Consider the following 22,943-nt stretch of genomic DNA (forward strand, 5'->3'; position numbering starts at 1 on the left):
AGAGGCGAGGCTGCCGGACACTGGCGCCACCGGGCCCTCTGACCACCACCAGTAGGCAACGGGTGAAGTGTCTTGCCCAAGGACACAACGACCGAGACTGTCCAAGCCAGGGCTCGAACTGGCAACCTTCAGATTACAAGGCGAACTCCCAACTTTTGAGCCACGATCGCCCATAAATCATAAAGGCCATAAATTGTTTGGCAGGTTGCTCTTTTCTTGTTTATTGATGTTGTTGTCTCAGAGCCTTTAATAATGAATACTTTAAAACTGTCTGAAACTACAACAAAATACATATGAAGGTAAATATGCTGCAAAATGTGAGATCTTGTAGAATAAAAAGTGAAATGCGTCGTATTTTACAAAATGAGCTCACAGTTCCTGTTTTTGGCCAGATAGGGGCAGCAAAGATAAGTAGCAAACACCTCTCTTTTCAGTTTGGGGTTGCTGTTTGTTGGCCAGCAGTTACCAATTTACAAATTTATCTCATATGGAAAATATTTAGGTTTGTTTATTTATTTATTAATCATTTGTCCACCCACTGATAAATTTGAGTACTTTCTTTATAGCTTTGTTTTTGCTAGGAAACAACTCCTGCAGTAACGTGTTACTTCTAACTATCAAATGCTCCACTAGCTGTCAGCTAACTGTGCATTTTCTTTTATAAAGGCTACAGAAAGCTTGATCACTATTACAAGCAAGAAGTGTGACTACAAGCAACAAAGTTATTGCTGTGAATTTGTCCTAAAAGATAAGTAAATATTTATTTAACTCATTTTAAACAAGATAAAAAATGAAAAAACACAGCTCATGGAGAAGCTTGTGTTGCACCTCCCTTTGCTTTCACAACTCTCTTAATTCTTTATAACATGGTTTCATTTATAGCAGGTGCTGTAAACATTCCTCAGAGATTTTCTTTCAATATGGACATGACAGGATCAAACAGTTCCTGCAGATTTGTCAGGTGCACATCCCTGATGAGAATCTCGGTTACATCAAATCCCAAAGGTGGTCTGTTGGATTCAGATCTGGTCATCTGGTCATCTGTAAGAAACCAGTGTGAGATTATTAAGGGTTTGTGAAATGGTGCATTATCCTGCTGGAAGCAGCCATAAGACGATGGGCACATTGTGGTTATAAATAGATAAACACAAGGAGACTGTGACATTTAAAACAATCCTCAGTTACTATGTGGCCAAAGGTGTTTAAAAAAATATCCCAACACCATCCCCACCATGCTGTACTGTTGATAAAAGGCAGGATGGATCCATGCTTTCATGTTCTTTATGCCAAATTTTGATGCTACCATCCGAATTTTGCAGCAGAAATCGAGACTCAGCAGACAAGGTAACCTTTTTTTTTCTTCTATTGGCCAATTTTGTCGAGCCAGTGTAAAATGTAACCTCAGTTTTCTGTTTGTAGCTGACAGGAGTGTCACCCAGTGTGGTCTTCTGCTGCTGCAGCCCTTCCGCTTCATCGTTTGATGTCCATTCAGAGTAGCACTTCTGCATCTCTTGGTTCTAACCAGTGGTTATTTGAGTTACCGATGCTTCCTGTCACTGCAAAGCAGTCCATGCTCCTCTGACCTCTAGCATCTACAATGCACTAATGGGATATTTTCTATTTTTCAGACCATTTCAGACCAAAAGCAGTTTTTAAAAAATACTCAGACCAGCCCCTCTGGCATGTTCAAAGTAATTTAAATCACTTTTCTTGCCCATTCTGATGGTCAGTTCGAACTTCAGCACCTCATATGCACCATGTCTACAGGCCTGAAAGCAATGAATAGGTGCCATATGATTGGCTGATTAGACATTTGTAATAATGAGAAGCTGAACAGATGTACCTAATAAAGTGGCTGGTGGATATGTATGTCATCACGTTCAGAAAAGCAGTTGCAGGTGAATGCAGGCCTCGGCTCTCTCCTATTGTGACAGAGCCGCTCTGTGAGTCCTTTGCAGGTTGTAGGCATCATAAAACTGTAAACCTCTGCGAACTATAAAATTCCTTTGGGATAATTAGGGTATAAAATTGTATGTGCCAACAATTTAGAAATATAATATCACCCTTTGAGTACTAGCAGACTGTAATCATCAACAGAAATGGGTTCATCATCAACTTACAAGCACCGTCAGCGTTTCTGGTACTGGTATCAGCAGAATCAGCTAAACATGTTATCTGTTTGAGCACACTGAGGAACAGTAGATGGGCGAATGTGGCCCTTGCTGCTGCTAACACAGTTTCTAGGGTAAGGCGTGAGAGGTGCAGATAAAATGCTGCCGCTCTGGGTTTTGGTTTGGAATCCAGTAACAGCGGCTATGCCAGGCATTTCAGCACGGACATCTGACTGGACCAGCTGTCACGCAGGTCGGCTCTCTGGCTTCTCACTGTTTTGAATGCCTCAAACTGTCAGCATGGTCATTAGTGTTTAAAGTATCAAATAGAAAGCATTACAATTTACAGACACATGGATACTAAAAATGTGTTTTGGTGATATGTTTAGCGTAATAAAGACAAACAGAATTTTGGGAAATGCGACTTTTTACTCGGCGTACATGTCTCCTCATTTATAAATATCAGAGTTTTATTGCTCCATCAGACAAATTCATCAGGTGATTCTATCATGGCAGATATCACATCCGGAAGACTTGAATCACAAGGTGTTTGAGGACTTTGACCACCAGAAATTGCTGTGTCTTGTGAGAGATGCTCCTAAACCACGAGTAAGACGGAAAGACAGAAATGCAGTGGTGACAACTTCTTCTTCTTTTCAGGTTTGGAGCTGAATATTTATTAGATTTCTTTTAGGTAAAAAAAACATTATTTGCATCATTATTATTGCAACGTTATTGTAACTGCTTTGTAGCTGACGGAGCGGCATCTCATATGTGAGTCAGACAGAATATATATATGTGAATATGAATTCTCTGTCCAGAATTAAGATGTCTTTCTTTCTTTCTTTCTTTCTTTCTTTCTTTCTTTCTTTCTTTCTTTCTTTCTTTCTTTCTTTCTTTCTTATTTGAAAGCATTAAATGTCCTTTCAGCTACAGCAGTCGTGTATGTATCACACTGTTATAAGACGGCATCTCGAGCCAGGACTCTGGGTTTGCTGCTTGAGTGCATAAATTCATAAACATTAACAGAGTCAGATGACTGTCAGTGTCAGTGTCTATTGTATAATAACTCAAAAGAAGTTAAACCTCAGTTATGTACTTGAATTTAAGAACGTCAGATTTAGAGTTTATTGATGAGTCAAAGGAAAACATTTGTGGATTTGATCTATTCTGATTTAAATGACAGCCTGGTTTTAAAAGCTTGCAGTTTGGTGAAAAAATGCTGTTGCTTTAAATTGCAGCTGTTGTTTAAAAGAATACAATGGAGGTTTTTGGCCTGAGGAGGACCCAGTCCTTGAAGAGTCTTTCTGGGATTCAGGAAAAGTCGTGGGTCAATGCAGTTTCCCCCAGCTGGAAGAGAAAGTCTGTCTCTCAACTGGTGCAACAGTAAGTTCTACTGAGGCACAAACTTGTGACATTTACAGTTTATTTACATTATTCACAGGTGCTGGCAACGTTTACTGACTGTGTGTTGTCTTCATTCACTCATCTGTTAATATATATTGGTATTAAATTTGTCCTAATAGTTACCAAAGCTGCTCTGACCTAAGGAGTCCTGATAGGGCAGAGCAGAATCTTGAGGTAGGTGTCTACACTTGTGTTTGTTAAATGGAAATACTGCTAAAACTGAAAAAACACATAAAAATCAACTACTCTCTTTAGCTGTCGGAAAGCTGGGTGGATGGCGGATGGAGAAGAGGGGACAGCAGAGAGAATGTGGTCCTCTGGGGCTCAGGAAGGCGCTCTAATCTTTCCAGGAGTCGCTCCATGGAGTTCCTTCCTCAGAAGGAGGCTACGGGCACCAAAGCTCTGTGCGCCCTGTTCGAGTCCAAAGCTACCCTGCAGCAGTGCTTCAGCAGCAGCCCTCGGCTGAACATGGCATCTGAAACTGACAGTGTCACAGTGAGAGACTACCCTCTGCAGGACAGGAGAAGTCATAACACTTTTCTTAAGGACACAGCTACACAGGTGTGTCAGCTGCCTACTTGAGCAGTTACAAGTAGTGTTACAATACAGTGCTGGTCATCCAAATGACACAAGCACGTGATGTGAGCCTGGTTCTGCTAAAGGTTTCTTCCTGTCAAAAGGGAGTTTTTTCTTCCCACTGTCGCCAAGTGCAATGTTGGGGTTTTCTCTGTATTATTGTAGGGTCTTAAAGCACCTTGAGGTGACTGTTGTTGAACCACTCACCTGATATGTTTGCACTTTACATCCAGAACCAGGCAGTTACTCTATTTGTGTAAAAAAAAAAAAGAAGAAAAAAATCTGGACCAGTTAATAGTGAAGCTTACTAATCCTGCATATCTTTCCTGGCTATGTGTTACTGAAAGTGACATGAGTGTCATCCAACTCTTAACCCAGCTATCATGGATTTTAAGCTCCCTCTATTTTAAGTCTCGACAGCCCGACTCCACACCCACCAAAATGAGACACAAAACAATCATATATTGTCTGTTATAATTCTCTTGACAACATAATGTGCTGTTTATCCACAGAAAGCCACTCAAGTGGGTGGAAGAAGGGCTGTGAATGGGCTTCCACAGTTTCATGACAGAGCACGCAGACACTTGCCTGGTGAGCAGTGGTACTTTATTTCATATTTACTACAATCACTGACATCTAGGACGGGATAAGGGATGGGTGCCAGAGTTTCCTTGAAGCTTTGAGGTTCATTGTCATGTAAGGTAAGACGAGTGGACACTTCTCAAGCTGTTTAATATATATGTTCCTGACAGTTCTTTGAAATATGAATGTAGGCACATTCATCTTTGCATGTCAAACAGCAGTTCTCAAGCGTATCAAATGAATCTATATTAGGTTGCCACAGAGCAAACAGTTCAGGATCAAGGCCTAGTATTTAAAGTGTCACCATGTAAATCCTGACCGAGTTTACGAAGCAGTGGCAACCCATGTGGTGTTTGGTGGTGGGAGGAAAAAGAAGCTAAATAAAGACAAGGATGTAGTGTTGTAAATGCATAACTATGTGCCCGGCACACATGCTTAAGATAGAACTGAGAGTGTCACCACCAGTTCTGACCGTGACGCAGGCCTTGGCCCTCTGAGCCATGCCTGTCCGCGACACATTACTGATATAGCTTCAGCAATACTGACGTCCTTACCCTGTGATGAACCTGGTATAATTAAGGAACAACCAGTAACGTCAGCTGTGTTTGTTCCAAAATAAAGCTGAAATATTTGGTAGCATTTCATAATACAGCCCATGGCTTATGGTGTAATTTCCCAGCGTTTGCCATCTAATTCTGTTGAATTTAGGGTGAGATTTTGTCCTAGTGATACTTAAAGTGTAGGTAGTGTGGAAAAAGAGAGTGAGAATTAGCATTTTAAAAGACTGGACTGAGATCAGGGCAGTTTGGAGGCCAGATCAGGTCCTTTGGATCTGTGTCATGTTCCTTGAGCTGTTCATGAGTACGTTTGGCAGTGCGGGGGGTGTACATTGTTCTGTCCAATGGGACACTTGAAGGTGTATGTTGGCCGAAAACACTGTTTAGGCGTGTGAGTGACATCCTCATGAATGCCAGGACCCAAGTAGAACTTACCAAAATAGGACCATTTGTCTGTATTTTTTCTTTCAATATATTGGCTGCCGAGCACCCACTGACACACATACTATTGGTCCCACCCAGTTCCTGTTATAGCAGGTGACAATGTATCTGTGGAAATGAGGGGTGTCCCAATCCAACAGTGACTAACAGAGGTGATTGACTCAGGCGAGTAGCAGCAGCCAGCCCACCATCCCAAAATAGCCAAAGTCTTCCACTGGGGCAGCAGGCACTGATAAAAATCAGCTGTCACCAAGGCCACGGGACTAGAAAGAGTTCAGTCACAGAGAGCACTGAAAGAGGAGACAGGCTCTACTACACATCACACATCACAGGGGTCCTGGGAGTGAACACAGCAGAAATACACAGGGAAACAACGCTGGATGGTGTTTTAGTGAGTATTTATTAACTTTCTTCATATGAGGCCAAATAGCGTGACTGTGCCGCTACAGTAAAATGACAATAGCACTATATAATGACAGAGAAAGGTTTCTGGATGTACATGTTTTGTATTATTGGACTTTATTTTGTCAAATTTCATGCTGTTATTGTTGAGACAAGATGAAGTTGTACTGGAAAAACAGATTTTTTTCAACAGCAATCACAAAGTATAGAAAATTCTGAAATTTGCAATTTTGCTCCTGTCTTTTTATGACTGAGCTATAAAGGCAGTAATTTATGAATATAATGCTCTCTTCATTAAGTGTTAAGTGCTCATCAACCGTCAGACCCCATCGGTACGCTATCCCTCAAGTTTCAAACAAATGGTGGAAACTGGAAGTCATATGTTAGACAGTCAGTCTGTTTTCTTCTCTATATCTTCAGAAACATTGGAAAATGAAAATCAAATGAAGGGGAAAAAATGAACTCCTAGAAGTAGGCAAATGGTGTAACACACAGTGCTATATGGGGGATCTGGGACCCTATAATACAAGTTGTCCTTTGAGATGTTGGTTTTCATTACAGTCTATGAATGTAGCTACAATTGCCAACAGCTGATGGAGGTAAAAGGCTGCGGTGGTGGTGAAGAACAAATGCCAGCTGCATTTAACCATCATTTGTACAGCTGCCAGCATCCCAAAATTTCCTCCCATTAGCATGCTGCTAATAGCTCCTCTTCATTCCTGAAGAATTAACCCAGATCAAAGAGATGTTGGCAGACATTGCTCAGAAAACGCTGGAATCACTGAAAAAAGTTTCCAGTTGTGTCATTGACGCTTAATTTCATTTTCGAGTCTGTAAGAATGAGTCTTTTCATTATTTCCTCTGTCGAGACAAGTTTGCGTGGATGTTTGTGAACACACGTCGATGATGAGTGACAGTTGACCTCTCGGTTTACTGGGTGAGGACTTTCATGGGGGGGCATGGCAGTCGGTTGCATGATTCTGTCTGCTCACCCATCTGTGAAAATGCTTTAAGTCCAGACTCGTGAGAGGCGCCGGCTCGCCAGGCCATCCTTTTGTCCCGTCAGGGCTTAGTGCGTGAAAAGGGAGGTGTGTTTAAATCTGGCCATTAGTTACAGCTGGATGGCCTGTGCAGCATACTGTGCTGTTGACCTCTGAACATATTTTTCATGATGCTGCTGTTGATTTTTTTTCTAAACTCATTATATTTACTTAACTCCAGCTGAGGAACAAATTTCAGCTAATACAGTCTGATTGCAGGGTGTTTTTTTGCATAAACAAAAATCAGTTTCAGAACATGCATGTGGTTTACTGGGCTGGGCTGTTGCATTCTTTTGGTCAGGTGTTGATGGTTTGATGGGAGAGAGCCCATTCAAACAATGTGCAAACAATCTGTGTCCCTCAAGCTGAGCTAGCAGTTGCTGTTTTTTCTTCTTCTTGGGTGTCATGGTCAATCCGTGGAATGCATTTTGATGATAGTCCTGTGCAGCAGGGAGGGCTGTGTGGGCCTATTTATCTCCCGGGGATCAAAGCTCGTAATCTGACTTGATTGTTACAATATCTCTCTTTACTAAAACATATGCTGTTTCATGGCATAATGCATGTGAACTAGAATCCATGAGGTAACAGGAAGCTACAACAGTGATAAGACAGATTCCACCATAACTAAAAATACACAGACACAGCGTTATCATTCAACTTGTTGCTGACACTGGACACGCACAGCTTTGCTTATTATAGGATACAGCAGTATCCTGTTGTTCCACTTTTATGCATGTGTGTGCCACTAGGTTTAAACTAGAAATCCCAAGACTCCAGATGTATTATTGGGCAAATCTAATAAAGAAGTCAACATTAATTTGATGTCGGATCTTGCTCTTGCAGAGGACAAATACAGCTCTTCACTGACTAAAGGGGGCACCCCAACGAGACAAACCAGAGACAGAACATCTACTTCCTTCTCAGTGAGAGACAGATCAACTCTCTATCTGTCAAGAACAGCAGCCACTGACACCACAGGAGGCCCAACACAACCAGTGAGTTCCTGAAATGCTTCTCATTCCTCCCCACAAAGTGAGGTCAAAGGCTTCAATGGGGAATTTTCTGTGTGCTAGGTCACAACAGGAGCGCCTCAACACTTTAGTGCATGTTTGAAATGTGTGGAACACAGTGCTAATGGATATATTTAACAAATAATAAAGTTCTGTGTGATTCAAACTGATTTAAATCACTCTTTGCTTTTGTTTAACAGGAATTCATTGGTACACTAGGAAAAGGGGCTAAAAACAGTAAGGTACAGTATACGTCATTTAGAAACCTTTACAGGAGAATGTGGTTTCTCAGTATTGTGTGCTGTGCATCTAAGTCTTTGCTTCCACCATCAAACACACAGTAAACCTACGAGCTCACATTAAATGCAACATTCAGGATGTTACTTTTTCACAAAGGGTCAGGTATGTTTAAATCATTTAGATTATTTATTTTTGTTTAAATTTTTCTGGTTTGTAATTAATTGTAGTTGTATGTAGTTATGTTGTTATGTTGAAAAACTGAGAATGACCACAAGGTGGTGCCTCCATCCTTTCTGTTGAGCTGAGCTCCAGCACAGAATTGAACACAGACACAGAGTATCTCCATCAGAATAGTAAAGATCAAGGGTAATCATTATACCAGTGAGTTGCTGGTTCTCCATGGACACCAACAACACAAAATCTAGCTTTTGTTATTTCTTCTGAATGTTTATTTTGGGATTGAAAGTGAATCATCTCTATTAGGTGTTTTTGTATTCTGTTTTTTGTTTTTGTTTTCCTGTTTCAACAAGCGTCTCTATCAGTGCATGTGGCATATCTCTGTGAACATATCAACAATAGCTGGTTGACTGATGGCAGCCTGTCCGAAACTTAACAATGCCCAACCCTAGTTTACACTGCAGCCAGAAAAAAAACTTAATGCAGATTTAAATTTAACAATGTTTTCGCTTGTTTTCACCTAAAAAAGTTAAAAACAACTAGCCACACTAGCAGCCTCGGCGGCGTGTATGTGTGATATTTGCCTACTAACAGCTGTGAAGTGTTTTTGGTAACCCTGGTGTGACTGAGGATGGTTTGGGGTGAAAATGCATAAAAGAAGCGAAGCGAGCATAAAAGAAGGTAAAGTATGGCTTTCCTTGCTATGCATGTCATTCTAATATTTGCATGTATTGTTTTAATGCTCTTTTTGTTGACTAGATCACTAGATCCTGATAATATTCTTGAATTTCTTTTATTGTTTCAAGATGGCTGACCAGACCAGAAAAGTCACAGTTTTACAATCATCTCCTGAAGAAGATGACTTGCCCTTCCCCCCACCTCCCCCAGTACCACCTAGACCTCTCAACTATGAAGGGCCTTCATCGTTAAGTAGCCTTCCCCTGCCTCCACCTAAAGAAACCTTCTCCACATTCTACCAGCAACGGCAGAAAAATGAGCTGAAGAGGCTCTTTAAACACATCCACCCAGACTTACGGGCAAGTCTTGATGACGCAGTGGATGATGAGATCATCAAGGCAGTGCAGTCAGAAAACACTCAGGCAGCAGATGCAGCTTATCAGGGGGAAGTGCAATCCATGAGGTGGATCTTTGAGAACTGGACTCTGGACAGTATTGGAGATCCTCATTCAACCAAAAAGCTGATGGATAATGAGGAGTTAAAAGGTGGAGATGTAAGAAGCACCTCCTCGATGTTTGAACATATTGACAGCACCCAACTACAGTCTGCCAAAAGGCAGATTTCTGTCAGGGGGGATGTGAGAACATCAATGTGGTTGTTTGAGACCCAGCCCTTGGATTCCTTAAATAGATCCGTAAATGAAGAGGGTGAACTAGTTGAGGCAGTGCTGAAAGAACCTGTACAGCCTGGGGATGTAAGAGGAACTCGTCTGCTTTTTGAGTCTAAAGCACTGAGTGACTTGGGGCGCTGCAACTCTATTGAAGATCATAGTTTCCTGAAACTGAGGTCTGAGCTTCAGGAGCTGAAAGGTGATGTCCAAAAGACCGTGAAACTGTTTCAGGCAGAACCTTGCTGTGCTATCAGAGACAACAGTGGCAATATGCATGAGATTAAATCCATCTGCAGGGAGGAGATCGACAGTAGTGGTGTTTGCACTGCCCGCTGGCTTTTTGAAACCCAGCCTTTGGACCTGATCAGTAAGGGAACTGATGTCGTGAAAATAATTCGGGGCATATCGCTAGAGGAGGGTCAACGAGGAGGTGTTGACCGGAAGAGGTGGATGTTTGAAACGGAGTCATTTGACAGAATACCTGAGGTTGTAGGAGAGAACACATTTGAAGGAGCCATAGCTGAGTGCACAGGAGAGGTTGATGTCATCAACAAGAAGAAATTCTTTGAAATGAAACCACTGGCAGCAGGAAACATGGCAGAAAAGTCTTTGGAAAAGGGAGACGTAATTGGGGGAGATGTCAAGACCTCCCTTTGGCTGTTTGAAACGCAGCCCATGGAGACGCTTAGTGATAGCTATGAAGTCGGGAGCCTGAAGAAAATTACCCTTTCAGCTGAAGAACAAGGTGAAGTAAAAGACAAAAAACAGTTATTTGAAAGCTGCAGCATTCAAAAGAGCACTTCATTAAAAGAACAAGTGATTGAAAAAGGTGACGTGAAGGGATTCAAAGAACTTTTTGAAAAAATTCCTTTGAGCAAAATTGCTCCTTCTGGGGAGGAGATTACCGAGAACGAAGAGTCTATTGCAGTTGGAAATGTAAAAGGTAACAGAGAAATATTTGAAACAACTCCATTATATGCAATAAAAGACAGCTCTGGAAACCTTCATAAGGTTACAACAGTCAGCCGAGAGGAATTCACTCAAGGGAAAGTCAAAAAGTATAAGTGGATGTTTGAGACGAAGCCGTTAGACCAACTGGTAGAAGGAAAAGGAAATGTGGAAGTAATCAAAGGCATCACAAGACAGGAAGACAACACAGGTGATGTCAAAATGGCAAAGTGGCTTTTTGAAACACAGACAATTGATGGGATTCATTCAAAGTTCAATCAGACAAAGCAAAACTCTTCTTTGGAGGAGGAGCCGCATAAAGGTGACGTGAAGACCTGTAAATGGTTGTTTGAAACACAGCCAATGGACATTTTGTATGACAAATCCGAAAAAGCAAAGGATAAAGAAGCCATTGAAGATACCAATGTCAAGTCCATTACATGGCTTTTTGAGTCACAGCCTCTAGATAGCATCAAAGATGGGGAAAAGTACAATTTGAAGCTATGCAGCACCATACGAGATTCAGTCCAATCAGAGGTTGGTGTTCAAACTGTGAAACATCTTTTTGAAACAGAGGCCTTGGACAGAATAAGAAAGGATACAAATTCAGACCAAAATCTGAGATGTGTCAGCCAAGTGAACTTTCAGTCAGGGGAAGTTTCGCGAGTCAAAGAACTCTTTGAATCCCAGTCTCTTGACGAAATAGGATCAGAAATCATGGCAGCATCTGATCAGCAGAACCAAGGAGAACAAATCGAGAAAGGTTCTGTAAATAAATTTACTTGGATGTTTGAGAACTGCCCCATGAGCCAGATCAACAAGGACAACAATGACACAAATACGCCAAGGGTTGAGAGTATTGAAAGTGGTGATGTCCAGAAGAAAAAGTTTATATTTGAAACATCGTCACTGGATAAAATTCACGATGAACCCGTTGAGCAGAATTGGGTCAATGTGGAGCAGCCTGTGAGCAATATAGACGTGAAGTCAAGCACTATGATGTTTGAGTCCCTGCCACTGTATGCCATCAGAGACAAAGAGGGCCAGTTTCATGAAGTTACAACTCTAAAAAAGGAAGAGGTAATGAGTGGTGACGTAAGAGGAGCAAGGTGGATGTTTGAGACAAAACCACTCGATGCCATCAAGGCGGAGAATGAAGTTTACGTCATACGAGCTGTCACCCAGGAGGACGTCAAGAAAGGAGACGTTAAATCAGCCAGGTGGAAATTTGAGACACAACCTCTTGACTCCCTTACGAGTCGAGATGAGCTCTCAGTCAGGGTGACTGAAGACTTTGGAAGCAGTAATGTGCAGCTAAATAAACAATTATTTGAATCTGAGCAGCAGTGCAAGAAGTTTGTGAGAATGGTTAGTGTCACTGATGTGCAGCGTGGCGATGTCAGGACCTCCACCTGGCTCTTTGAGAATCAAACAATTGACAGCCTGAAAGGGGAGCCTCAGGAGCAGGGTCCAGTAAAAGCAGTCCACAGGGAAGATAGCCAGAAGGGAGATGTGAAACGCTGCACCTGGCTCTTTGAATCGCAGCCCCTGGACAAAATTAAGGAGCCAGAAGAAACCACAGTGCAAAGTGCTAAAGATATCCCAAAAGCTGATGTGAAGTGCACCACCTGGCTCTTTGAGACCACTCCACTAGACAAAATCACCGCCAACAGTGTGGCTGATACCCTTTCGTATTTGAATGAAAATGCTTTTGTTCACTCAAGCGGCATCATAATAGAGGCAGATGGCAGCAGAAATGTTAACATGGCAAAATACATGTTTGAAAACAAAGAAGGGGTGCAGATTGAGAAAGAGGATGTTGTTGAGGGTAACATCAGGAACATCATGCTACAGCTCTTGGTCAGACCGACTCTCAAACCACAAGTAACTCTTCTGAGAGAAACTGAAAAAGGTAAAGTTAACATAACAGTAGTCGAGCTTCCAGTCTCCCAGGCGACCGGCACAGTCAACATCGAACACGATCAAAGACTACAAAACATTGCCCAGGTAATTGATGACTTGCTCATTCCACAAAATAATTTGAAAAAGGGAATAATATTGCAAGAGACTGCAGCGGGACAAGCAGAGATGTCCGTTTATTCACTCATCTGCAATTACGAAATCAAAACCGAGAGTCTGGTTACAGAGAGGGGAGATGTCCAGTCTACAATTGGAAATTTGTTAGCTACTGCCAGTTGTCAGAGGATAGCAGCGTCGTGCAGAGTGGACGAAACAGAGAAGGGAAATGTGAATTTGTACAAAAGCTGCATTGAAAAGGGAGATCTGCATTATCTCAAAAGTCTTCACACCGAGGCGTCTGAAGACGAAGCTGATCAGAGCCTTCTGACTAAGGAACAGATTGAAACAGTTCAGGGGGGTGTGAGGGAAGCAAAGAGAAGCCTCTATCAGCAAAAAGAACAGGCAGAACGAACAATTTCTGATGTTTTACCAGGGGACGTAAAGAACACCAAAAAGGTTTTTTCATCAGAGTGCTCTATCAGTGTTGACAGCTGTGTACCAAAGGAGGAAATTGTCCCTGGAGATGTCAAGGCAACAATGCAATCATTAGAACGTGCAAAGCAACAGAGTATGTGTGTGGAGCGGGAGGTCATTACACCTGGAACTATTTATGACATGGACCTGTCAGCTCAAGGTCCTGAAAGCGAAGGAAACCAAGCACAAAAAGAAGTCATTATATCTGGAGACGTAAAAGCAGCTAAAAGGTCTCTTGAAATGGCAAAGCAGCAAAGCATGCAAGTAGAGCGGGAAGTCATCATTCCTGGAAAAATATACAACCTGAATATGTCCGCACAAGAGGAAAGCTCATCAACAGTGGCACAATCAACATGTTCGTCCTCCTCAAGATGCCAGCAAATCAGGACTTCTCCGAAGGTCAGTGATACAGAGAAAGCTCAAGAAAGCCATATCTCCTTTGAGGCTTGTCAACAGATTGCAGCTATAGACAGTAATAGTGCCCCAGAATCACTGCCACCTTTTGTAAGTTGCGAGTTTAATAGTCAGACAACTGAAGATGAGACAGAACAAGTTATCAGAGGAGATGTGAAAGCAGCTATTAGAGCTCTGCAGAGTGCAGCGACAGAGCAGAAGCTCCTAGATAAGGAAAATATTATAAGCGGTAATGTGCAATTGGCTCTCAAATCTCTTGAGAAGTCTAGCGTAAATGTATCCAAAGGAGACTATAAAGCTGCCATGATATACAGAAATTCAGGCAGGGCTTGTTCAGAGAGGAGCAAGACTGTTCACAAGCAGTGTGTTGTGGTGCCTGTGCCTCCATCTGACGCAAAATTATCTCCTTCAATTTCAGTAACCTGTGAAGGACAACCATCTATTACAACACAGAATTCAGCTCCCAACCCCGTAGCAAATGGAACCTCTAAATCACCCCGCTCTGAAAGGCCAAGTCCACCTCCACTGCCTCAAAAGACTGAGAAACCACAGGAGCAGAAGCCAGCTTTACCACCAAAGCCACAATGGATAAAATCTGTAGTTGTGGAAGAACCAAATACATCACCTAACAAAGTTTCCTGCCCTGTTAAAGAAAATACAAAAAGTGTAGTAATTCGTCCAAAACAAAGCCAGTCGTTTTGCTCTGTGGGTAGCCAAGAAACTACAACGCATGGAAAACTCAGTAAACAATGCTCACATGAAACATACCAACAACAAAAATGTGTTAGTGAAGAAATGCAAGTCGCAAATCAAGCAAATGTATATCTGCCAATCAAGCCAAAGGCTCAGGAAAGCAGCAAGAAACAGGAAACAGCACAACTCACAGAGAGGAAATCAGACTGCAAAATGACCGTGTCAAACAGCAGTGAAGTGAAAACAGAGAAAAATGTGAAACAGAAAATCAATGCAGCTGAGGAGATACAGATACGTATGAGGGGTTATGAAGATGGTGAGCATGAAATCAACACGAGCTCGAAGGCAGCACTAAATAACTTTGAAGGAAAGGACAGAGACACTTCCAAGAAGGCAGCAATCACAGATGATAACGGTAGAGGTCATAAAAAGACAGAAAAGACTTCTGTTCAAGAATACAAATCAAATCTCAAACCTCAAGAAAAACAGCACGAGCCCGGACTGCAGACATCAGTCACTACGGGCTATGTGCAGGAAAACAACCCGGACCAAAAGCAACCAACTTTTGAGGATAAAGTTGTTTTAAGAGAGAAGAAGGCAAGAGAGACAGAGGATGAAAGACGACAAAGGCTCTCTGTACACATGGAAGACATCGTAAAAGGAAATGTAAAGGCAGCCATGGAAATCTTTGAAAACTTTAGGAAAAGAGAGGAACTCAAGGGGATCCTGTCTCAAGTGCAAGAAATAGAGGGAGAGGCCAGCAGTGTAGATGACACTTCACTGAATACATTATACCAGAATGTCCCTACTTGGATGGGTACATCAAGGAGAAACGCTAAGCAAAGTAAAATGGAGGGAAAGAAAGTTGAAGCAGAAACCCAGGATGATGATCTTGAAAGCATCTCCTCAGTTGAGACGGCATTTGAAGATCTGGAAAAAGCAAGCAAGGAAATAATGAACCTGAAGGAACAGACTTTAGCAAAGCTGCTTGAAATCGAAGAGACGATTAAAAAGGCTCTGTACTCCGTGTCTAATCTGAAATCTGAGGCCGACATTGCAGGGTTGTCGGGGCTGTTCGATGAGTCTTTGAAATCTGAGCAAAACTTTCAACCTGCCAACAACATCAGGAAGATAAGCATTGTTTCAAGCAAGGCCAAATCAGGTCAGACAAAAGAGACAAGCGATGTAAATCTCCAGACAGATTTGGATTCAAGTCTTTCCAAAGAGGAAGTGTCGAGAAAAGGGCACAATAAGCCCCTTATTAGACAGTCTTCCTCTCAGTCTTCACCATCATTCATCTCCATTCACTCAGCTGCCAGAAAACCAAGTGATCAACCAAAGCCAACCATGTCAACATTTAAACCAAAAACTAATAGCTGCTCTGACAGTTGTCAAAATGTGAACAGCGATCTGGAGTCCGCAGCTGCCGAGTCTTCAAAAAATGGCCCACAGCGCAAGGTCAGTGTTCTTGAAGTGCAAACCGCAGAGCAACCCGCAGGAATAATTGGCACGAAGACTGTCAGTGAAACTTATGAAGAGAGCGACGGCTTTGGCAATGTATTTGTTTCCTCCAGGACCTCAACATTCGTCACCAAACAGTCTGACAGTAAAACATCGGCCCTGTTTGAAATTAGTCCAACCAGATACGAAGTCATGACATCCCCACTGATGCGAAGGTCCGGGCGCTTTTTTGAAGATAAAGTGTCGAGGAGCACCAAGGACGACGGGACGGTATTTGTAACATTCGGCCCACCAAAGGAAACGCACTGAACGAGCCACTTATTAGTGCGTTCCACGGTCCTTTAACTTTAGGAAAGCAGTTTTATTTACGTGTGTTTTCATCCCATTTTTGTTTTATTAGTGAAACTGTTTTGTTAGTCTTTAAACTGAACTCATGAAATCATGAAAATGTTACCTTTAAAAACTTTTTGTCTTATAGATTTTATACTGTAACCACATGATAAAGTGTTAAGATCTTTTAACAAGGCTAAACACAAAGTTAGCACTGTTTATTCTTCTGTTTTAAACAACTGTCAAATAAATGACAGGTTAGAAGATGTGACTGTTATCGGTGATTTTTTTCTTTATTCTCATTCCTTGAATTATAAATATAACAAATGGCCACAGAGCAGCCATATCATTATCACCAACCACTGATGCTACTTTTCAGCATACTATAAGTAGATTAGCTCACACACAGACAGTGTTGGTCAAGTTACTTGAAAAAAGTAATCAGTAACTAATTACTGATTACTTCCCAAAAAAGCAATCCCGTTACTTTACTGATTACTTATTTTCAAAAGTAATTAATTACTTAGTTACTTAGTTACTTTTTAAAAACACGATTTACAACCTGAAGAGGTGATAAAGCGATAGATCTTTCAGCCCAATTCTACTTTTTCTACATAATCCATCATACACAATGTAATCAAATGGAAAAATCTATTTTTTTAACTTGTTTTATCAGTTTTAATCTTTTAACTTTATGCATCAAGCAAAAATTTAATTATATGCAACATTCTCTGAGTTGAATAAATTAGTTTAACATTTAAACCTATTTTCTGCACATTCCAGCACATAAAATAAAATATTTTTTGTGTTTACACACACACTCTTTCAAATAGATGCAAGTCAAACACAGCAGAACATAAATAAAGTCAAAGACTCAGCGGTCCTGTTGCTCTATTTTCACCTATTAAAAAGCACTGCGGTAGGCGGAGGTTTACCCTGGTGCAGGTGTGCCGCGGTCAGTTGAAGAATCCGCGAGTTTCTCTGTGAATTTCCCATTACGTCGTTGCGCACTCGGTGCTTGCTTGGAAGTTTAGGGGTTTTTTTTCGCTGTAAAAAGAATTTTTTTTTCCCACGCACAACGGACGCTAATGTTTTTGTCACTTTTTATGGAATCAAACTTAAAGTAAGGTCAGTACTTCCACACTGCACGCTCATACTCTCTCCCACAATCGATATGTGATCCATTGTTGATCTGCACACAGCTGTTGTCACTAACGGCGCACTCGCTTACGTCACTGTCGTGAGACATTCTCGCAAAAAATCACGGTTTTAGTAACGCAGTAACGCAGTGTTCCTACGGGAAAGTAACGGTAATCTAATTACCGTTTTTGCAATAGTAATCCCTTATTTTACTCGTTACTCGAAAAAAGTAATCAGATTACAGTAACACGTTACAAGTAACGCGTTACTGCCCATCTCTGCACACAGAATTTATAACTCAATTCCGTGTATATCGACTTTGCTTGGCCCGAAATCAAAGTGATGATAATAAAATGTAGAATCTCTAAAGTTAAATGTCCCTGCTGATTTGAGATCTTGTCTTGGTGGAGATGCCAGGCAAAATGCAATTCAGTAATGACAATTTTTTTTTAAAGGGGTAAAAAGAAAATCAAGCAAAAACTTAAATGAATCTAAAATCTTTGTGTGGCTGAGACATGGCTTGATTATTCTACAACTCTTAATTTGTTGTTTAAATATTTTGCCCAGCAAAATTGTCACTTAACTGTATATAAACAGAGATGAAATGGCGCAGCCACTACGCCTTGCTGCCATTTTTTTTTTTACGGCAATGCAAAATGTTCCCGTGGCTCCCAAAGCCCATTAACTTGTAAACCACAAATATAAAATTGACTCCTTTTTAAAAATCCAGTGGTATTTAGTTTGAATGAATATCCAATCTCTAGGCTAATATATGAAACAGTAGTACATTGGTGCACAACCAATAATTCACACAATACTCCTAAGTTACTTAAGTAAATTCTACAAAGAGTATTTCTTCACCAATTTACTTCATAAATTGCCCTTTAAAGGAAACCTGGAGTCAGATGTTGCACAGTTGTAATGGATCTATGATGAGAAATCACACCACCGCTATGCTTTTTAAAATGTCAGTTTCTGTTTTGGTCACGTTTTCTCTACTTTTGCTCCAGACCTTCATTTCAAAATACCTCTCTTTTCTTCTCCTGTTGTTAGTTGGTTTGAAAATACAGGATTTTGCAAACATCAAACACATCTGAAAGCCTCACTGTTGCTGTTTTTACCTAAAGTTGAATACCTCATAAATGTGACATTATCTAGTTATGTAATTGCTAAATACCAGGAATCAAACTTGTCAGTGGTCATGCGACATTAGGAGTACACCTTAAAACATCTTAGATGTGAGTTGTAAGTAATTCCTGTGCGTTTCTTCTAACTTATTATTTTAAAAAAGTACACATAATTGTAGATCATAGATCTCTCCACTACAGGTGGCTGCATTTGTAAAACATTACAGAAAAGATCCTGTCATGTCAAACCTACAAGACAAATTAACCTTAAACTAAGTTTGTTTTCATCATCGTAGTTCCAGCCGCCTGCCAAGGAAATGTGTTCTGCCTGTTTGACACCAGTCTACCCAATGGAGAAAATGGTGGCTAATAAACTTATTCTGCACTACAACTGTTTCTGCTGTAAACACTGTAAGAAGAAGCTCAGGTGAGATGTTAGAACAAAATTATAGAAATTGGAATATTTATCATATAGAACCCAATCAAAACTACCAAGATGAAAAGATTTAGTATTTGCATTAATAAATGAAACACATACATGAAATAAATCCTCAATATCAATGAATAAATCATTCACACAAGCTGATCTAGCACAGCAAATCAATAATGTGAGAGAAACAAAATTAGATCTGATTTTATATTTGGGCTTTTTCATTTCATTGCAGCACACACAACTATTCTTCTCTTTATGGTGAATTCTACTGCATTTCTCACTACAATCAGCTTTTTAAAAGAAAAGGAAATTATGACGAGGGCTTCGGTCACAAGCAACACAAAGACCGCTGGCTTGATAAAAATAAAGGGACAGATGAGCCAGATGCTAAGCCCACTCCCAAAATGTCAAAGAACAAGTTAAACATTTCTAATGGCTGCAGAGAGGCTTCTGCTGAAGCGTTTGCCACAAAGTCATCCCTGAGAGCGTCGGGAGATAAAAGTGTTGCTGATGTTAAAGGTAAACTAAAAATGAGCTGGCCACCAGAGAAGAAGAATTCTCCGCAGCGAACATATGAACCAGCTCTGAAAAATAAAATCTCTGACATCAGCAGAGCAGGTGCAGTTAGCATGAGCTTTTCAGAGCATTGGAAAAGCGACAGGCTCAGTAACAGAGAAGGAATGAGAGATAAGAGGGGGAAGGAACAGTCTACAACAGCAAGCTTTATCTCAGCTGAGAAGTTTCCCTCAGAGAAAACAAAACCAGTCAGTCCTGTCCAAACTAACCACTCAGAAGCGAGAATTTCTGTCATGAATCAAAAAACAGTTCACACAAATGTGGCCCCCACCTCAAAAGCAAATCACAGCCCAGTGGCCAACAGGCTGGACACTTCTCCAAATAAAGCTCGGAAATCCGTAAGGTTTGCCCCAAATATTGATGTCGCTCGATACGACCGATCCTCTCAGCTGAGCTCAGGTACAGAAAATGAAATGGTCGCAGATCAGTCTGAACAAATAAATAAAACCAATGATGGAACAGACGTGAGGGAAAACACTATACTCGACGATTTGGCATCTGAATCCAGCGAAGAAAATAGAAAGAGTGAGATGTACCTTGAAATCCCTGAATATAAGCACCGTGAAGAAACAGCCAATATGTCAAACCAAGAGCATGATGCGAACGTAGGGAACAGTTTCAAAACTCCGCAGAATGATATTGCAACTCTGAACGGGGATGTGCACAAGGTTAATGACTCACTCATCACCCAAAGTCTTACTGAAGCTTTCACTTCAACTCAAGACATCATGACACAAAAAGAGCCTTCTGAGAAACTGGATGTCAGTCCAGGGAACCCTGTTAGCGAGCATGAATCAGAAAATGCTGACACAGCACAAAGTCCTGCAGGACCCGTGAATGGAGAGGAAGTCAGTCTTGAAAAAAGTAAAAATCAGCCTGAAAAGGTTCATGAAGAAGGTGGTGATCAGAAGAAGCCTGTTGGGAGAACAAATTCTCTGAAAGGCTCTGACAAACAGGCTGAAAAGGCCAAAGGCAAACTGGGATCCTGGTCCAAAGGAAAGAGCCCCTTGTCAAAACTCTTCACATCGAGTGGAAATGACAAAACAAACAAAGCAGAACAAAAGGATGCCAGGAAAGCAGATGTCAAACCTAGCAGTGGACTCTTAGGAAGGCTACTTCAGTCATCCGCAGAGAAGGCTGAGGACATCACAAAATCAGCTGCTCAGGACAAGCGAAGGGATGAAACTCATGTTGATGACAAAAAAACAGAGAATGAAAAAGACTCTGTTACAAAAGATGCACAAAAAAAAGAAGACCCATCTAAAGTCCCTCCTCAAGAACAAGCGCTTCAGAGCGACATCACGGACAAGTTACAGTCCGCCGAGCCTGATGCACTTAATAATGACTGTAGATCTTCAGAACCTTCCAGCCTGTCCATGATAAGTAGTGAGACAGGTGATGATTTAACATCCATAGCGCAAACGGATGCAATTCTAACTGGTGATCAAGAATCTCATTCACAGAGCAGTGAGGCTACAAACCTGCCCGTCTCTGATCTGGAAATAGAGTCTAAAGATCTTGACCCTGCAGCACAATTACTGAGCACACCGCATGGGCAATCAAACAGTGAGTTAATACCTGAGAAAGGTGATGATGCATTAAATGACGTTTTTGGAGATAGTGTCACGTCACCCTTTGCTGACCCACTGGCCACAGAGATAAAAACAGATGAATCTGCCCAACAGCTGAACAAACATGACCCACCGGTTGAAGGAGGAGGGAGCTTGAGCAGTGGAATGCTTTTTGATCTCATCCACAACAGTGCACAAGATTCCTCTGATTTCTTTGGTCTGCCTGACACCCCCAGCACATTTTCAACTTCTATGACTGACACAGCTTTGCTTGAACCTGCTTCTACTCAAAGCTCCAGCCTGGTTGACTCTGGACCAATATCATCTGAAAATGAAGCAATCATTGGCATGTCAGATCAACTCACCATCCCTGACTCAACACCTATAAGCCAAGATGTTAGTCAACCCTTGGATCCTTTTGGCAGTGAGAAGCAGACAAGTGAACAGGACTTTGACATATTCAGCTCTAATGATGATCTCTTCAATCAGCCTCCTCCGGTTAATGTGCTCGATCATGGAGGAACTGCTTTCCCTGATGACATCTTTGGAAGCAGCAATGTCTCAAACAGTGCAGATGGGTTCACAGGTCTACCAAGCGGTCAGGCTGCTCAGAGTTCACTGAATGATTTGCTCGGCTCTGAAGCATCCTCTGTTGTTGCACCTTCAGCTCAGATGGACCTTTTTGCTGATGATATTTTTGGATCAGAAGCACAACTACTGCCAGTGTCTGAGCCAGGTGGTGCAAATGTATTAGCTGATAGCTTGTTAGCATCTGAAGAAAACAATACTGAGCAAAAATCAGAGAACAGTAGCTGGATGGATGATTTGTTGGGTTAAAGAGATGAGTGTTATAGTAACTCCAGCTCAGCCTACCTTTGCATATGTGGACGTCTTACTTTGTCTCTCTTCAGCATTGGGTGCCACCCTTTTATGGAGCTGGTTGTACTTGGCATTCAGGCCAGAACAATTAAGCTCAGGGAGAGGAGGGTGTTCAGATCGGTTAACCTGTTTCAACTTATTCTTTTGTTGAGTGATTTTAATTTGCTCTTACGACTGCCACCGCTACTACTAATAGAAATAAAATAAACACTTTTTCACACACATGTATATAATTAAGCACTTGACGTTTAAAAAAAAAAAAGTATAACTGATTATGTTTAAATTCAAATTACATTTTATTCAGAAAACTGCATCAAATATTGTAAAAGTTAAAACTTTATGGTAAATAGCACATCTTCACATTACATCTGCAAAATGCATGCATTTTATTACATTTTACAAGGGCAAAAACTACATTCAATGAATAAATTGATGTGCAGTGACATGTTTTATTAATAAATACTGTATGAAAAGTAAAATATAACATTTAAAGAAGATTGTAGATGAGATTTTCTGTTGTCTGTAGTGAGTGTTGTCAATATGCTAATGTGAAAATTTAATTATGAATTATTAAAATTAATAAAACAACCTTTTTAATGTTTTCTCAGGATGACACTTAAATACAATGTGATTCATTAATAAATTTAAATAACCTAAAAATGTTTTCTTGAGCTGTGTCTTGGGTCTCTTTCTGCTTTATGTGTTCTACACTCACAACCACTTCACTGGGTACACCTGTTGAGCTCCTCATTATCTGATAAGCCAATCACATGACAAAAACTCAATGCATTTAGTCACATAGGCTGAGACTTCCTGCTGAAGTTCAAACTGAGAATCAGGATGGGAAACCTTTGAGTGATTTTACACACAACACGGTTGTTGGCGCCAGACAGTTTTCTGTGTATTTCAAACTGCTACAAAATCATCTCATGGATTTACAGAAAACGGTCTGACAGAGAGAGTTTTCATTTCTGCTGTGACTGGGT

At 41.1% G+C, this 22,943-nt stretch overlaps 2 protein-coding genes across 2 annotated transcripts; both read left to right on the top strand.

Moving 5' to 3' along the window:
• Positions 1–3,372: 3,372 nt before the first annotated feature.
• On the top strand, positions 3,373–16,493 carry xirp1 (xin actin binding repeat containing 1). The gene is made up of 7 exons (XM_085253222.1): positions 3,373–3,497; positions 3,638–3,692; positions 3,774–4,079; positions 4,607–4,685; positions 7,960–8,111; positions 8,327–8,368; positions 9,350–16,493. The coding sequence occupies exons 1-7, from the start codon at positions 3,373–3,375 to the stop codon at positions 16,208–16,210; spliced, it is 7,620 nt and encodes a 2,539-aa protein (XP_085109348.1). The 3' UTR covers positions 16,211–16,493.
• Positions 16,494–18,230: 1,737 nt separating this feature from the next.
• LOC146554112 (uncharacterized) lies at positions 18,231–22,563 on the top strand. Its single transcript, XM_085254092.1, has 2 exons — positions 18,231–18,925; positions 19,164–22,563. The coding sequence occupies exons 1-2, from the start codon at positions 18,816–18,818 to the stop codon at positions 21,913–21,915; spliced, it is 2,862 nt and encodes a 953-aa protein (XP_085110218.1). The 5' UTR covers positions 18,231–18,815; the 3' UTR covers positions 21,916–22,563.
• Positions 22,564–22,943: the final 380 nt, after the last annotated feature.

The sequence above is a fragment of the Mchenga conophoros genome, linkage group LG18, assembly GCF_057382185.1.
Source record: "Mchenga conophoros isolate Kocher_MC1m ecotype Shallow Benthic linkage group LG18, M_conophoros_male_GT1.1, whole genome shotgun sequence".
In the NCBI taxonomy this organism is placed as follows: Eukaryota; Metazoa; Chordata; class Actinopteri; order Cichliformes; family Cichlidae; genus Mchenga; species Mchenga conophoros.

What these genes read in the sequence shown, in the direction of transcription:
- xirp1 (XM_085253222.1), top strand. Translation starts at nt 3,373, where the DNA reads ATGGAGGTTTTTGGCCTGAGGAGGACCCAGTCCTTGAAGAGTCTTTCT. An exon ending in GGGCAGAGCAGAATCTTGAG is followed by an intron (nt 3,693 to 3,773) that starts GTAGGTGTCTAC and finishes TACTCTCTTTAG; the next exon opens with CTGTCGGAAAGCTGGGTGGA. An exon ending in CAGGAGGCCCAACACAACCA is followed by an intron (nt 8,112 to 8,326) that starts GTGAGTTCCTGA and finishes TTTGTTTAACAG; the next exon opens with GAATTCATTGGTACACTAGG.
- LOC146554112 (XM_085254092.1), top strand. Translation starts at nt 18,816, where the DNA reads ATGTGTTCTGCCTGTTTGACACCAGTCTACCCAATGGAGAAAATGGTG. An exon ending in CACTGTAAGAAGAAGCTCAG is followed by an intron (nt 18,926 to 19,163) that starts GTGAGATGTTAG and finishes ATTTCATTGCAG; the next exon opens with CACACACAACTATTCTTCTC.